The 16,200-nt window shown below is 36.8% G+C and overlaps 1 protein-coding gene across 1 annotated transcript in view; it reads left to right on the top strand.

Moving 5' to 3' along the window:
- MIPOL1 (mirror-image polydactyly 1) overlaps nucleotides 1-16,200 on the top strand; it is a gene marked incomplete at its 3' end in the record, with an annotated part of 161,122 nt that overhangs the window by 56,880 nt on the left and 88,042 nt on the right. The window contains exon 11 of the mRNA XM_080344816.1: nucleotides 8,160-8,267. Within this exon, the coding sequence (XP_080200942.1) occupies nucleotides 8,160-8,267 (108 nt within the window). The remainder of the gene's footprint in view (nucleotides 1-8,159; nucleotides 8,268-16,200) is intronic.

Genomic DNA, 16,200 nt, shown 5'->3' with positions numbered 1-16,200 from the left:
AGTGCTTACACAGAGCCAAGGCCTTTTCTACTCCTCACACCACCCTGCCAGCAAGTGGACTCAGGATCCACAAGAAGCTGGGAAGGAACATGGCCAGGACAGCTGGGCCCACCTGACCAAAGGGATATTCCACACCGTATGATGTCATGCTTGGTATATAAACTAGGAGAAAAGCTATCAGGGGAGTATGCTGCTTGGAGATGGGCATGGTGAGCAATTGCATTGTGCATCACTTGTTTTGTATATAATATTGTTATTATTACTGCTACTACTATTATTGTTGTTGTTGTTTCTCCCCTATTAAACTATCTTTATCTCAGTCCATTAGTTTTACATTTTTTCCCCAATTCTCTCCCCTATCCCACTGTGGGGGGAGGGGCAGTGAGTGAATGGCTATGTGGTATTTAGCTGCCTGTCAGATTAAACCACACCAGTCCTTTTTGCTAGCTGGTGGAAACATAGCTGTTATCTTGTTGATCACATCCATTGGGACCTGATGATGTCCATCTTGGCATTTTATCCCTAAAAACTGGATATCCTGTGCAGGTCCCTCAACTTGACTTTGTTTTGTGGCAAGGACTTATAACATAAAGAGTAAAAGCAGTTAAACTTTATTGTCTGAATTTTCTGAATGTCTGTCTGTGCACTTACAGTTCCCTTAACTGGTCAAATGAAAATAAATGAAAGCTTGTTTTGCTGCATTTGGAAGTGTTCAGGAGAAGGGGAAAGGAATGGTAGGAGGAAACCAGATCATGTATACAGCATTTTATCTGCTTCAGTGCTGCAGGTTCCAGCTGGCTCATAGTGACAAGGAAGACAAAAATGTCTCATTTGTATTTTGATGGATTTCTTTTTGTGGCTTCTGTTGGAGCAGGACACCATTGTACTGCTAGGAATTAAAAATATATTTTTTTTTAAAAAAAGAAGGTGTTTACATTTAAGTGTTTCTCTTACTAATAGAATATACAGTTTTAAAGATGCATATATTTCTGAGGCCTAAACTCCACAAAAGCACTTCTCTTTCTTGAAATCCCAGTAGTTCTAAGCTGCTGGGCATTGTATAAATAATCATTTAAACACATTTGTTGGTCATTTGCCAGAACTTTGAAGAAAAGTCTTTTCTTTCAGAGGTTAGAAAACCTTAATTCAAAATCTTAATTTAATGGAAAAATCTTTCTAGTATCATTATGTAGAGACTCATTTATTTCTTTTGAAATTATTATTTTAGAAGAAAAAGGATAAAATCTATTTATATAAATGTAAGTGCTTCCAAACATCTGCAGTTCAAAGTACATAATTCACAGTGACACCAAAGGTTGGTTTGTGTTTTGACTGGATGACTTTGGTATTATTTTTGTCTGCAAAGGAAAGAGTTGTGCAGCATCCAAGTGGCGCAAGATGTTTGCATCTCCAGAAATGGTGACGAATTTGGGACAAGAGGTAGACTGTTAAAAAAAAATATTGAGAGGAGAGGGACAGAAGGGCTGTTGAAATGAGAACACTTGCATTCCATTTAGCATCTTTGAGCTGAGAGCTTCTAAGAAGAGTAGATCATTATAAACAGAGTAAGAAGAGGAAAAGAAAATAATAAACTAAAAGAAGAGTCAGCTGAATTGTTTTTGTTTGCTTCACATGGTTGTTTACTGTATTAATGATTCTACAGATAATGACTTAAAAAATATAACAAGTAAAAAAGTAGCCATGTTTCTTCTTCTTTTTCATGTTTGGTGTCTAGAATAATTACTTATACTTCAGTTGTTTATTTGAGTGAATATATGTTAACTAATTTCAAAATGTATTTGAAATTCATCACTTCTGAAAGTATTATGCTGTGCAGTAGTAGGATGTTGGTATCCCATGAGCTCACCTTTTAATGATATTTGTGCATTTTTCCACCAAGATATGGTGTGTCATTTACTTTGCTAATGAGCATTTCACTGAAAATGTGTAAATGAAGAAATGTATGCTGGAAAACAGTTCATCTGCTATTCTAATTGACTCCTACTTTCCCATAATTTGGAGGACATAAACCATTTTCCTAAGTTATTCAGTAGGAATTAGGTTATTTTTATTTCTCACTACTTCAGTAATTGATATCCCAGGTCAGCAAGATCTTCATGCAGAAAAAAACACAGAATGTGACAGACTACTCACTGTTTAAAGTGAAGGCCCTGATATGCAATCAAGTGTACCAGCTGACCCATGATAAGTGACTATGCATTCACCTTTGATTTTTGTCTGACTTGAATAAAAATACGTTACCTTAAATGTAACAACAGAATGAAGCCATTTGTGGGATGATGTGGTTATGTACAAGACCTATTATTAAACTACAGAGACCACATAAGACTGACTGGGTGGGATCAGATTAGACCAGAGATCTGCCAAACTCACCACTCTGACCCAGCTCAGTGATAGTCCAGGCTTCAGGAAGAGTACAAGAGCAGGGCAAGCACATTGCAGTGCCTCCATCCACATATTATCCCTTTTTTTCAGCAGTGGAGTCTCGTGTGTTTATGCCAGTGCTGATTCTTAATATTATAAGCATTGCAGGTTTTGACAAGGACTCTAGATGAACAACTGTATTTTCATAAAATACTACCTTTTATATATACTAATAAGATGTACTAATCCAGTGTAATTCAGAATTCAAAATTCAGGAAAGAACTTTGTGCAGAATTTGGCCTCATCTTAGTCTAGTACATTTGTTTCATTAGACTTTGACCCTCATATCTGTATTAACAGACACAAATCAATTGCCTTTTTTTCCTAGCATATAAGTGGTATAATGTGTTGACTCTTTTTTTTCCTTAGCGTATTGCCATAAGGCCAGAAGGGGTTCGTTTGGATTCATTTTAATGAAAAATGATGGAAAACATTGCATGCTATATAGTAATATTAAAAGCAAATGTAGATGTTACGGGATTAAATAGCCACCAAGACTGCATTAGTAGTAAGGAAGTGTTATGTTTTTCTGTTATATTCAGCTTTAGCTGCTGCTTCGGCTGTTGCTTCTTCAGCCAAGAAGTGTCACAGAACCCTTTCTCTGTGCTGAAATACAAAATGAGTAATGCACCTGACTTTACTATCTAGTTCAGTGAGATGAGAGCCAGGGACCCCGCTGTAGCAAAACATTTATGTCTGTTTGAAAGCATGTGAACAGTCTGATTGCCCTGAGTAGCACAGAGTTAAATACGCTCTTGCATAAGGCCTCTGGGGATAGGTGTTGTCTTCAGATAAACAAACTGGAAGGGCACCAAATGGTTGGGGGCAGGGGTTTGTTCTGCTGGATTTTAACACTTTGCTGTATTCCAACTTTGTCCCTACTAACGTTATTTCTCCAATGGCTTGCAGATTTTTCCTTGCTCTTGTGTAATGACTGCACCTTTTAGTTTCAGAACACCTCACTGAAAAATCACATTAAGTAATGATCAAAAAATAACTCTTCAATCTGTGTAGACATGGCAGGCACCATAACACCGTGTTAACAAGTTGTAGATACAAGTTGAAGAAGAAAATGCTGAAAAGCTGACAGCATGTTAAAGATGATTTGTTTATACAAGTGCTAAAGTTATATTTGATATGTTAATGCAACCTCATTTTCTGGTAAAGGCCTAACACTATTAAGTGGTTATCTGCATCAATTTTTCTATCTTCTCAAATACTCAATTCATTCTAAACCATCTTTACTCCCTTTGTGTACCTGGAACTAGGACCATCTTTTAATAGTCTCTTTCTGGGCGAACATCAAGGAGTTTACTCAGTGATATTGTCCTGGTCCGCTTCTTGACCTTTCCATCAGCATCCCCTTTAGCAAGTGTCCCTTTTTTTGCAATTTGTCTGGATTTTCCCTGTGGTGTTCTCAATCCTCCAGCATATGTAGTCAGTGAAAGGGGTCAGCATCCACTGCATGTTGAACTGGTACCTCTCACAACAAACATCCTTATTCTTCTGAATCACATTACCTGATGCTCGTTAGAAAAGGCTCACCAGTAGCCTGATATTTTAAATTAGAAGATGGGGGGGGAAGAACAGGTGTACTTGTTGTCTATGCTTTCTTTACTGCCTGAATCTCTTCTTATCCTTTTGGTATGTTACCTGCTGTGCTTTTCATTTTGTGTTTTAGCTCCTTGTGACATAGCCTGTGCTGGATACAGGGGTATTTGTTTGGAAAGAATGGGTGCATTTAGGGGAATGCAGCTGGGAATCATGGTGCATTTAGGGGAGTGCCCTGTGTAATCATGGTTAAAGAGAAGATCGAGTGCCTGTTGCTGGGAATGGGTGATGTTGTAGTGAAAACTGTACAGGTGAGCACTGATGGTTGCTCAAGGAACATGTGGAATAGGTTTGAAGAGGTTCACTGCCTGACAAGTACATTATCAGCTGAATGAAGCTAGCTAAGGTAGGAGACTTTTTGAGGGAAATACATCCAGAGAGGAGAACAAACATGAGGGTTTGAAGGAAGAGAGGAAAGCTTTTTCTGTTTCGGGGTTGCTTGGTTTTTTTTTTTAATGTATCTTCAGTATTGCCTGTTTGGCTGCTGAACTCTGAATACATACACTAGGCCACACAACGATGCTAATTCTTGGTGAATTTTTTGTGTGAAACCTTCATAAAATGGCATGTTACCATTTGTGAGGTTTTAATATCTTTTACTTAACAAAGTCTTTAGTGTTCTGAACAAGGCATATTCTCTTTGACGTTCATCTACACTGCTTTTGTATTCCTTGATGTGCTCAAAGTATCTGAGGTAAAGAAGCAGTTTTCTCAATTAACAACCTGCCTTTCATAAAGTGTTAAAGTCACTGGAACTTCCATTTAAGTGTGCAATTATGCCTCAGATCAGACATTTAGGCAACTTGCATTGCACAAAATGTTTTGTTTCTGACTTTAAGAGGATTCTATTTGAATTTTTTCTAAGTATGAATATTGACAAATTTGGAATAACGGAATTTAGATATTCATATTTATAATAGTTAAAATTAAACACTTCCTTTAGCTTTCAGCTTTCTTAGAAGGATACATCAAACATTTCCTTTTTGCCAGTATTGAAGTGGCCAATGCTTTCTCTTCACTGTGCTCCAAAAGATATTTTATATATGTTTTCAGAAGGAAATCCAGTTTCTTACTTGCAGCTGTTGGCATTTTAGAGCCCTAGAGTGAACCAATAAAAACAGATGTTCTTTTAAAGAACGTCTATTTTTACTGGACCTTGCTAACAACCAATGACACAGAATTCAAAAAATCTTGGCTTGAACAATAGAAGGGCTGCATCGTTTTTAATTCTATTTTTAAAACTTTGCTTTACTGCAAGATTACACAGAAATTTCATATGCTCTTGTTCTTGTGAAAAAGTGCTTTCATGATGCTATTTTAATATTTTAAAAGTATTTCAGGTATCAAAGAGTCGTAGAGTATGAAATTTTAGTGAAACATAGACAACGTTGCCATGTAAGTCTATTATTATAATACTTTCTCAAACAGGATAATTAAAGATTTTACTTCTTAAACAGCTAGGAATAAATACATTTTGATTGATATTTCAGAACATCCTCTGTTAATATATTGTTTCGAGCTTATTAAGACATTTACATGCAAAGGTCAAATTAGATCACCGTTTCTTTCAAAGATACCCTCAAAATGGATTCCAGCAGTATGCTGATTATATACCTCCATTTTTTTAAAAATATCAAGACTCTTAGTGGAAATGGAATTAAAAATGAATTACAAAGTGCTATCAAGATTGATGTAAATGTAATAATCATGGCAAGGCTGACTTGATAGGGAGGTCCATCCATCTGTGATCCATTTCGTGTTATTTGCTTCTTTATCATACTTGCTCTATATTCTGCATGATACTGGAGTCCCACTGTCCTGTCTGCACAGGAGTGGAGAGCAGAACAGGTTTGCACTTTAGTTGTGCAACCCACCCTATACATCAAGATTTTTTTCTGCGTGGTCCTGTAACTATATTTGCTCTTAGTGTATTTTCACTTCTTTTTTGGAGTCAAGAGAACAACATTAATATAAATTCATGTTTTAAAGGTAGATTGAGATTTTAGCCTTATAAATAATATTTACTGTAAGAAACCTGTGCTGTTGGGAATTCCAAAGCACTGTTTTGTAGAAGAGTGTTGCCAAAGCAGAAAAGTGAGAGGCCTGCTAATGTTACATGATGTAATGCGTAAAGTGTCATGATAATGCCTGAAGTAGCAGATAGATTTTATTTTTTAAAATGGTGCTTAGATCATGACTGCTAGAGGAAAAAAAAAAAAAAGCTGCTAGGTGAAAAAAGCTGCATATTCTGAGTTGGGTTTTTGGGTTTTTCAATAGTTTTATTAGCACCTTCATGTCTGCAGACACATTGTTTTCAGGCTGGACATAAAAAAGAATTACAGCTGTGATTCTATGATTTGTCATTTTTTTGTGTGTGTGAGATAAACATAGATATTAAATGTCTTAAATCGGTAGAAGTATTTGCAGTCAAATGTATCTTAACTTTTTTTCTGTATTTCCCTATTTTATGGGAAAATATCTTTTTCTCTTTTTCTTGCAATAAAAATGAAACTGTGCATTAAGGAACTTAACAACAGACACTGAGAGAATGCACTAGGTCAGAGAGTTTTGCTGCCTTTACAATAAGTAATCCTATTACAAATGAGCCCAAATTTCTTACAGAATAAAATGCAACAACAGATATGTGAATTTAATTTTTTTAATAGTACCGTTGGACACCTACAATTATTTAAAATGTATAAATTATTTAAAATGTATTCAAATATAGGATCGAATCATTCTGGTTTATATACTATGCTGGATACCTGATGTGTAGTTCATTGTTAAGGGCTTATTTTGTGTTTAAGAATCGTATGTACTGGTATGTCTTTAAAATTTCCGTCTCAAGATCCTTTTAGGCCTCCTTATTTTACTTAGACCGCAGTTATAACTTTTGCAGTCCTACAGCTCTCTCTTTCAGTTTTTCTTTTTCTTAGAGTTGACATGAGCCACATTTCATTGTCCCACGTACTGAATTGCTCAGGAATAGGCTGTATACACTTGATGAGAAGCTCAGTCCTGTGTCGTCCACAGTCACTAAGATGTTTCCAGGTCTTTCATTTGAGACAGTAATGCTTACACAGGCATTATGTCACAACTCTTATTCCTTTCTTACCAGTGTTTTCAGAAAGTATTTAATAAAATATTTTTTATCAGTTAATTGTTCCAACAGATTCTGTCAGTTTTGGGGTTTGGTGATGATATCCAAACTAGCTGCTTGTAATATACTGTTTTAAAATGTTCCTGGTAATACTGTGGTTTTCCCTAGTTCTAACAGTTGTTCCCCTATGTCTTCCTGGTACTTTGTCTGTTTTATTCTGCTTTTTCTGTAAAACAGGACAGTTAACTGTCTGCTGACAACTAACTGCTCTTGCAAACCAAGGGAACTGGGCAAGATGTCTTACTATAAAAAAACTGAAATGTAATTTACTTCATGATTTGCAGATCTTTAATCTTTAAAACAGATGTTCAGCTGACAGCAGTAAGTATATGTGTGTATGCACACAGTGGCAATTGTTAAATTTTTAATTCTTTGTCATTAGGTTAAATATTTAAACAAAACAATTTTAAAACTTCTTTTCTTTCAAGATGTGGTGTGTGTTTGGGATTTAGAGTAATCTCTAAAGCTTGAAAAATACAAGTATAAAAATTACACATATATTTTCTAATAAAAGTCTGGGAGCTGGATCTGAGAGGAGGGTCTTTAATTTGCTTGCTTTTTTCTAAAAGCATGTATTACTTCCTTTATATCCACTTAATATTTAAAAGCCAAAATACATCATTTTATTGGCATAAATAGGAGCAGAATTTCAACCTGACATTTTTTTGATTTTTAAAACTTTTTTAAAACATTCTGTGAAATATCTTCATCTGATACTAAACTTGGCTTTTTTTTGGCATACAATTGGACCAGGAAGAAAGTGAATAATGATGTACATTTTAAAAACGTAGCCTTAGTGTTGGTCTGAGATTGCAAGTTGCTTTTGTCTGATGCTTTCTCTGCTGCAGAAGTAGTGATGGGGTTATTTACGTTAATTCATTTGGCTTGTTGAAAAAAATATGCCCACACTCCTCTACTTAATGGGATTCTTTCCTCGTTGCAGTGCAAACGGCTGGAGCAGGAGCTTCATCATCTGAAAGAGCAGAACCAGACTTCAGCAAACAACACGAGACATCTGACTGCTGAAAACAATCAAGAACGTGCTCTGAAGGTAAATCTCCATTTCTTCTTGCAGGCAAATTAAGGTTGTAAGCCCCTGGTGCCAGCTTTCTGGGCTGCATATATCAGTTGTGTACATTTCGGCAGAAGTGAGCTATGGTGTTTGCCAACAACCCCTTCTTTAAACACAGATACAGCACCCTTCTGTTATGCTTTTATTTCATTTTGTGTATGAAAACAAGAAAAAAATAACATATCCTCCAAATTATTGGGCTGGTAATTAACACTAAATTCTTGGGATGTGTCTTTGCAATATTACGTTTTAAAATGTGGAGAAAACTGCAACTGTTTGCCTCACGGTACCTTTGCAAAACTAATATTTTAAAGCATGGCTGTTTGATCTGCTCCCAGCAGTGTGTGCTATATTAATAACATTGTTGACCTATACTACTAGTGACCACATAGTTGATACTACTATTTGCAAAAGGGTAGCTAGTTGGAATTGGGAGGAGGAATAATAAGTCTTGTCAATAAGAATAGAAATGAGCAGAAAAGAGGGAGAGGGTCAGAGAAAGAACAGCGTAAAGTGACAGGTTATTGCTGCTTTGAGAAAGGGAAATTGTAATGTCAGTGGAATTGATAGCTACATAACCAGCAATCTCACCGCTAGCCAGAATAAGAGATTATGCCAGGTAAGACGTGCAAACATTGTGCACACCTATTCAACCACTATATTCTTAAAAATCTGTTTTATGGGTAGTGGAGAGACAATATAAATACAGAAATTACTCAATTGTTACTGTGTTGTCATTTTAAAAATGTGTTTGATTTAGGCAGTAAGATCCAAACATATCTTATTGATAGGCAGATTTTCCTCTGCCTCCTTTTTCATTTTTTTTTCATATACAGGAAACATCATTATTCATGCAACAGCTTGACCGATGCAAAGTATAGGAATTAAAGTAAATCCTTGTGTAGTTTGACATTTCTCAGTAAAAAAAAAAAGTGTAATGAATAAATGGAGAGAGGCTGCGTGCCACACAAATGCTGTATGTTCCATGAGTTTATAAATGCCATCAGAATCTATGGTGAATATTACAAAATCAGGTTTGCAATACCAAAAGCAACCCATTCTCAGATGATTAGAAATAGAGAATGCAAAAATCCAAGACTCTTTCTGACCACAGTAATAGTATTGTTTTAAATCTGGTGTCACTAAAAGTTAGTGCTTGCCAAGCAAGCTACTTATTGAATGTAGTATTGTTTTTCATTAATTGCATGCTGACTTGGGTTTTTTTGTGTCATTGAAAATACTATGCAGAGAGTCTTTCTGGTAGAAAACAGCAATGTTTTATTGAAACTACACTTTTTACATTTAATAGTGCCTGACATAATGCTTATAGAATAATTATAATTTCAGAGCAAGAAGTGACTTAAGAGTTCAGAGTGTTACTAGGATTTCATTCTAAGCCTGATATTGCTCTCAGCACCTAATCTTTAAAGAATTTAATTTCTGGCTGTCACAGGCATTTTTTGATTTTTCAAAGTTACAGGTTAATTGGTCGTAGTCTTTAAGAGATGAGAGTCTGGGGAAGAAGAAAAGAATGCTTTTCTATTCTTGATAAAGTTGAAATTTTTAATATTGTACTTCTGTGTAGTTTGTCTCAGTTCATGTTACTGTTGCCTAGAATGGGAACAGGTCCACCAGCCCGATGAGTTGAGTCATTGACCTTGAAAACTTTGAGTGCCTATATGAAATATTGGCAATAGTGAGCTTTGATATACAGCTTCTGAACACTTATCCTGACCTAAGCATGCATGTGAATAAAAAGCTTGTTACCCCTTTTTAGTGTAGCTACAGCCCAGAAGATATGGACTGGCTGGTAGGGTGGAAGTCGTGTCAGCAACTCCTTTAGAATGGGTTTGTCCTGCTGCTATCGGCAGCAGAGCTCGCTGGAGGAGAAACATTCAACCAGGGCCCCCAACAGGTAACGATGTGCAGTGGGGGCTTCACACACCTCCCCTGTGAAACCGTCTTGTTCTTTCTTAGCTGCCGCCTCCTGCCACTTGTACATGCTCAGTGCCTGTCGTCAGAGCTACACACAGAGTGGGGGTACAGACCCAAGAATGCCCTCCTGTCTCGTCTCTGCTGGAGATCACCCCCTGGTCATCCAACCATTTTCAGAGAAATAGGACAGGCCATTTGTCTCTGCGATGCAGGGTTAAATAGCAACACAACCATTTTTATTTTCACCATGATCCAGAGAACTGCATTTACTTTAACCACTTCCACGTGCAAACTGGGAACTGCACTATGTGCTGTTAATTTGGATGGACCTGTGGGAGAGGTGTGCTGGCAGTACGTTGGCCAGACCTAGGAATTGCAAAGATGTAAACATTCTTGCATACTTTTGTTTTTACACGCTTTTAGATCCCATGTTACACCTGAGGATCATGTGACAAATAAAACATATGACACGTAAGGCACGCTGTATAGACCTATGCTGTGCCATTTCATCTTCCCATGCATTATAACATCTGCACATCTTTGGTAAGATAGCTCTTCTTAACTAATCTCTGGCATATATATCAGCAATATGTGATTTAAAATTTCTGTATTTAATGTATTTATCACATTCCTTATAGTGATGTGATCCATTCAGTCCCACAATGCCATCCAGTACTCCTATATTTATAGGGTTTTTATGGGTCATAGAGGATTGTACTAACTGAATGAAAAGGACAATTTCAAATCTTTCCTCCAGACAATGCCCACAACTGCACAGAGGTCATTCAGAGGAGCATGTGGGCCCCTATTTCCATAGTTAAAGTAAAATAATCCTCTTCTTTGTGAAACCATTTTAAAAAATCTCTTATAATATTTCAGATTGAATTATAGCTAAATCTTTTAGGGATAATTGCTTCCTAAGGGCCTATACATTTGCGCTCTTAGTACATTTTCATAAAATAAGATCTGCAGAGTGCTTTGCAGTTCTAATGTGTCAGGGTCTATATGTAAGATTATTCATTTTTGCTTGGTCTTCATAATTAACATTTGGTCTCTACTGATTCTGATGAATGTATTCCCACAATACACTGAAATAGCTGATTCAATTAAACATAGAAAAGTTGAAGAATTGCTATTTTTTCATGAGTATTCAAATATTGTTGTGGATCATTTTATTGTTGCTGGCTTTGTAGCATGCAGTTTTGAAATGCAGAGTTTTAAGTAATACATTTTCCTAAAGGAAAAATAAAGATTTTGGCAGTGTGAAAGTCCTCTTCACTCAGTTGAAGAATAGGAAATAAATCTTATGAAATAAATAACTTAATGTGAAAATTCACAGGAATCACGTAACTGGATTTGAATGAAACATAGGGAGAGGTGACTTTTTTTCACATACCTGATTTATTTTGTAGTTTTTAATTAGGTGGTGTGTTCTTCTTGAAGCAGTTATTAATCTGCTTTAAAGACCAAAGAAATATACTAGTTTTACTTCCAAGCCTAACTCTCAAATGGAGGAGTGGCTGTTTCATGATGATGATACACAAATCGGGTGCCCTTTAGTGACTGAGTTTACTCCAACTGAGTATGATGTTATTAGAACTTGGAAGGTTATTAATCTCCTTCAGAGCCTTTAAGATTTTAATCTTTGGTTATGATTGACTTGTTATGTTTTTTCTGACTAATTGATCTTTTTAGTTATGATTTTCTGTAGAATTCATCCTACATGCTTCCATGGTTTTATTAGGAATATCATAAATCTAGGATCAGAGGCAAGAAAGTGACCTGAAGTAGCTGCCAGAAATTCATCTACAGTTGTGTCATAAAGCAGTTGTAGCTGATGTCATCTGCTTTCTACAGACACATAGGAGTTGTGTCAAGGGCAAGAAATCCGCAATGACTGACAGTTTGGTAGTTGTTCCAATGATGATGCCCGTGAAAAAGCCACTCTGGAAGACTTAATCTAAATACTCCCTAATGCCTGTCATCAGTTGCATTAAGCTCTGTTTTGATTCCCAGAATTTCCGAGATTCTTAGAGTAGAAACCATTTCTCCAAATCTGCTTGACAATGTCAACCACAAAAACAAATCCAGCTGACTAGTCAACATATCATCCCTGAAGAGCACAGTCCCAGGAGAATCTGAAGTCGTAAGAGCTTAAAAAAACCAAGAAAAACTTTAACATGATTTTTTAAATGTTTGCTACTGTTAAAAAGCGTGGAGTATTCATGCTATTTAGGCATATAATATTGAGTGTGGAATAAAGTGCTTCGTTCAGAAGATAGTTACTGTGGCCCTTACCTGCAAAAACTAAGTAATTCTAACAGTGTTTTTATGTTTAGAGCTTCAGAGCTGGAGTTTCAGAGCTTCATGTTAGTGAATTGAGAGCTGGTTTATAGCTATAAAGCCTCTGAGCCACACACTTTTGAGATGCTCTGTAATCCAGGGAAACTTGCCTGAACCAGTGATGGGGAACGGAGAGATTCCAATTCTATTCAAATTCCAGTTCAGCATACAATTTTTACATTTTGGTACAGTTATTAATTGCATAATACAAAACTCTTAGAGAAAAGCCTTTCAGTACTTTCACAATAATTTTACATTAGAAACCTCAAACATAAGTTTTGAACGTGGCAAGGCCCAGCCCCATGCAGAACGCCCCGCTGCTGACTTCAGCCACTTCAACTCCTGTGCTCTTGTTAACTGCAGTGCTGCTTGAGTGACAGAAACCGACTGCTGAGAAACCAGCTGCTGATTGCCAATATTTTATAGCCAACAGTTGAATAGCAATGTTACCCACTAGTGGAGAGAGTGTAACACCTTTCCCCAGTTTCTAGCTACAAAGTAACTAGACATCACTCTGCAAAGAGTTTAAAACTTATCGTTGATCCACAGGTTGGTAGGGTGTTACTGTTTGGTAAAAGATGATTTAAAATATTGTGCTTACTTCAGAGTGGTGTTTTTTTTTCAATGAAGCAGTTCAGCAATATTCATATGTTGGACAATCCACCCATTTCTCTCACATTTTGCTATTAATTCCTCTGACCAGTAAGCCCTGTTCTCTCTGTATCTAACGGAATATCAATGTGTGAAAGCTCAGCTTGAGATCTCACTTTGTGTATTTAACCCTAAAGCAATCAAGCTTTCATTTTGGATGGCATGTGCTGCTACCTATAAAAGGGACTGCTGTCGCATTTGCAAATTAATTTATAGATATGTTTGAAGACTGGGATGCCAGTTTCATACTGGAAGTAGAAAGGAAGAACTCAATGGCAGATCCTGCTGCTCAGTGTGAGGAGATACGCTGTGCCCTTGCATTTACTTATGATCTATATTTTTATATATATTTTTTTTTTTAATTTTTTTTTTTTTTTTTTGATCTACATTTATTTTTCTGAAGCTACAGGCACATTTCAGGACAAATGGGAACAGGCTTCTTGGAGGTTATCTCCAGAAAATAATATGTTGCAACTAGTCCTGAAAGATTCTTCATGTTCCAATAACTTACACATGAATAAAATACTAGAGGATTTATCAAAGTAAACTGCATTCTCTAACTTTGTGCAAGAGCAATGTGACAAACAAATTTGCTACCCTGTCAGTAAAACTTATTACAAAGCACATGAGATAACTCAGTTTTTAGAGTGGAAGTGTGCTGAAGTTTCAATGCTCGAATTGCTTTTAAGTATAGCAGAGGTGTAAATAAAAGACCTTGTAAAACTTGGAAGAAGCTACTGTTTATCTGGACGTGGATAAAAATGCACAAACACTTTTCCTCAGTTGCTGCTTCCTAGACAATTTATCAGACAGAGCACATACAGTTGCAATCTTAATTGCATTGAATAGAGCCTTTGCTGGTGCTGCACCCAGAAACACGTAATCACAAAGTCTTAAGGGTGTCAGTAAGGTTAGACCCAAGTCTGTTCAGCTCTTATCCATGCTAGAAACATGATCAGTCACTTTATGGCCGGTGTTACTAAATAGTACAGTACACCTCAGATTATAACAGTGTAATCTGGTGCATCCTGCCATAAATGAGCACTAAAATGAGGCCGTGTACAACTCCTGCAGAAGTAATTCTGTCCATGTTCCACACCAATATTAATTCTCTGCATTCCTTTCTGCTTAAGTTGCAGTGTCTCCGGAAGCTATTGCTACACACTTCTGACAACCCTGTATGTATTGAGAGGGAGAAAATAACTCCTACAGTGACCAGTATTCTCCCTAAATCCCAGTGGAAATGTGAGCACTGGTTGAGTGGTCTTTAAAGCAGTCATTTGAAGTTTCCTTGAACCCAATTGCTCCTTTGAGCCAGATGTCATAACTCGGTCTTCTGATCAGTTCAGTTCTGGATATCCTGAGCTAGGGATTTCTCCTTCATCTGCTGTTAAATATTTAGGAGTGTAACAGTTTGCCTATATATATCCCCTACATGCATGAAGTGATTAATTTAGCACATATATTTGACCATGAGTCAAAAAGCAAAGTTCAGAAATTTGATCTACTAGTATCAGTTTCAGTAGCCAGTTTTGTTGATTGCTTTTTGTAGCCATCCGGACCTGTATGCTTTATTTAGTTATGCAGATCTTGGCAGAATAATTGTTCATGAGTGACAACTACATTCTTAGTGATGGTCTCTTCCCATCTGGTAATTAATGTTTTAGCACTGGTAGACATTTATATTCATTGACCAAAAATACCTTAATTGGTATAGGGAGTTGAAAGTTAAAATAATTGCTGAAATGTGCCATGAGAAAATAATGCAATATTTTCCCCAATGGAAAACACAGGAAATAAATTATGAGATTAAACACTTGCCCTTCAGTGAGAGTGAAGTTGTCCAGAGTCCCTTTAGAAACACAGGCTTCCAGAGTTCGATAAATTGGATTTATGTGAAACATCTACCTGGGAGCTGAAGAGAAATGATGTTTGGTAACATTAGTATTTGTGTGATTTTCAGTGGCCAGCTTGTGATGTCATTACGTGGCTGGACAGGCGGCAGGGCCATTTGTGCTATTCTTGGTTCACTAAGGCATCAGTGTGGGTGAGAATTTCAAACACGTTCAAGCCTTGGCTTGTTTTCAAATTGAAGGAAACAAATAGATGGACCCAAGTTCTCAACTTTGCTTCCTTGGTTGCACTGGCCGTGCCACCTTCCTGGGCCAGTAAGGCTGTCATTTCACTGACAGCACTGTTGGGCTTGGCAGCTCTGTGTGTATGGTGTTCTCTGCACAGCAGCTCCTTGGGATTTCTTGGACTCTGTTAAAATGAAAGAAGACCAAGCAGTGGTGTTTCTTACTTACTCTGACCTCAAGACTTTCAGAGTTGATTCAAAGCCAAGTAATATATGGATGAGAGTGAACATTTATTGACAGAACAACATTTGTCCTGAAAATGATCCTTAGAAGAGCTGTATCTGTCTAATTAATTATGCCTGTCTAAAGCACTCTATGTCTTAAGGAATTTTAGCGTGCTTCATACTGCCTGTAAACAGCTGCACAAGAAAAGCACTGAATGTGTCTTGATAGACTGAACAGTGTCTTGTCCAAAATAGTTTGTCCAAGGAGTGTAAGTCTTGCTTCTCTCCTAACAGATATTGAATGTCTCTTAACCAAAGCAGATATATTTTTTGAACTTTGATTCAGTTCTAAGCATTGAAGGATTCATTGCTCATTCACACTTTGTGTTTGATGTTAGTTTTCATCTGCTCCACTAAAATTTCCTTGGAGGTCTGTTGCTTTTTACTTGAGAGCCTTCAAATCTCTCTTGGCACCAGATTACTCTTGAAAGTCTTAAACACCAACAAACTGTATATACTATAAACATTCCTTTGTCATTGGGGATGATGTGCTCATTCAAACCTTTTGGCTGAGTCTTTTATATTTGGTTTCCAGTTCGCAGGTGGAAATTGTTTTCCCACAAGGTCAGTCGGTGTTACTACTTCCAATTAGCAGAAGTATTATTTCTGATAAGTGCAACA

This window comes from Nesoenas mayeri (assembly GCF_963082525.1).
Source record: "Nesoenas mayeri genome assembly, chromosome: 5".
NCBI classification, from domain to species: domain Eukaryota; kingdom Metazoa; phylum Chordata; class Aves; order Columbiformes; family Columbidae; genus Nesoenas; species Nesoenas mayeri.
The sequence above is the reverse complement of the archived record's forward strand: the minus strand, read 5'-3'. Positions and strand labels throughout refer to the sequence as shown.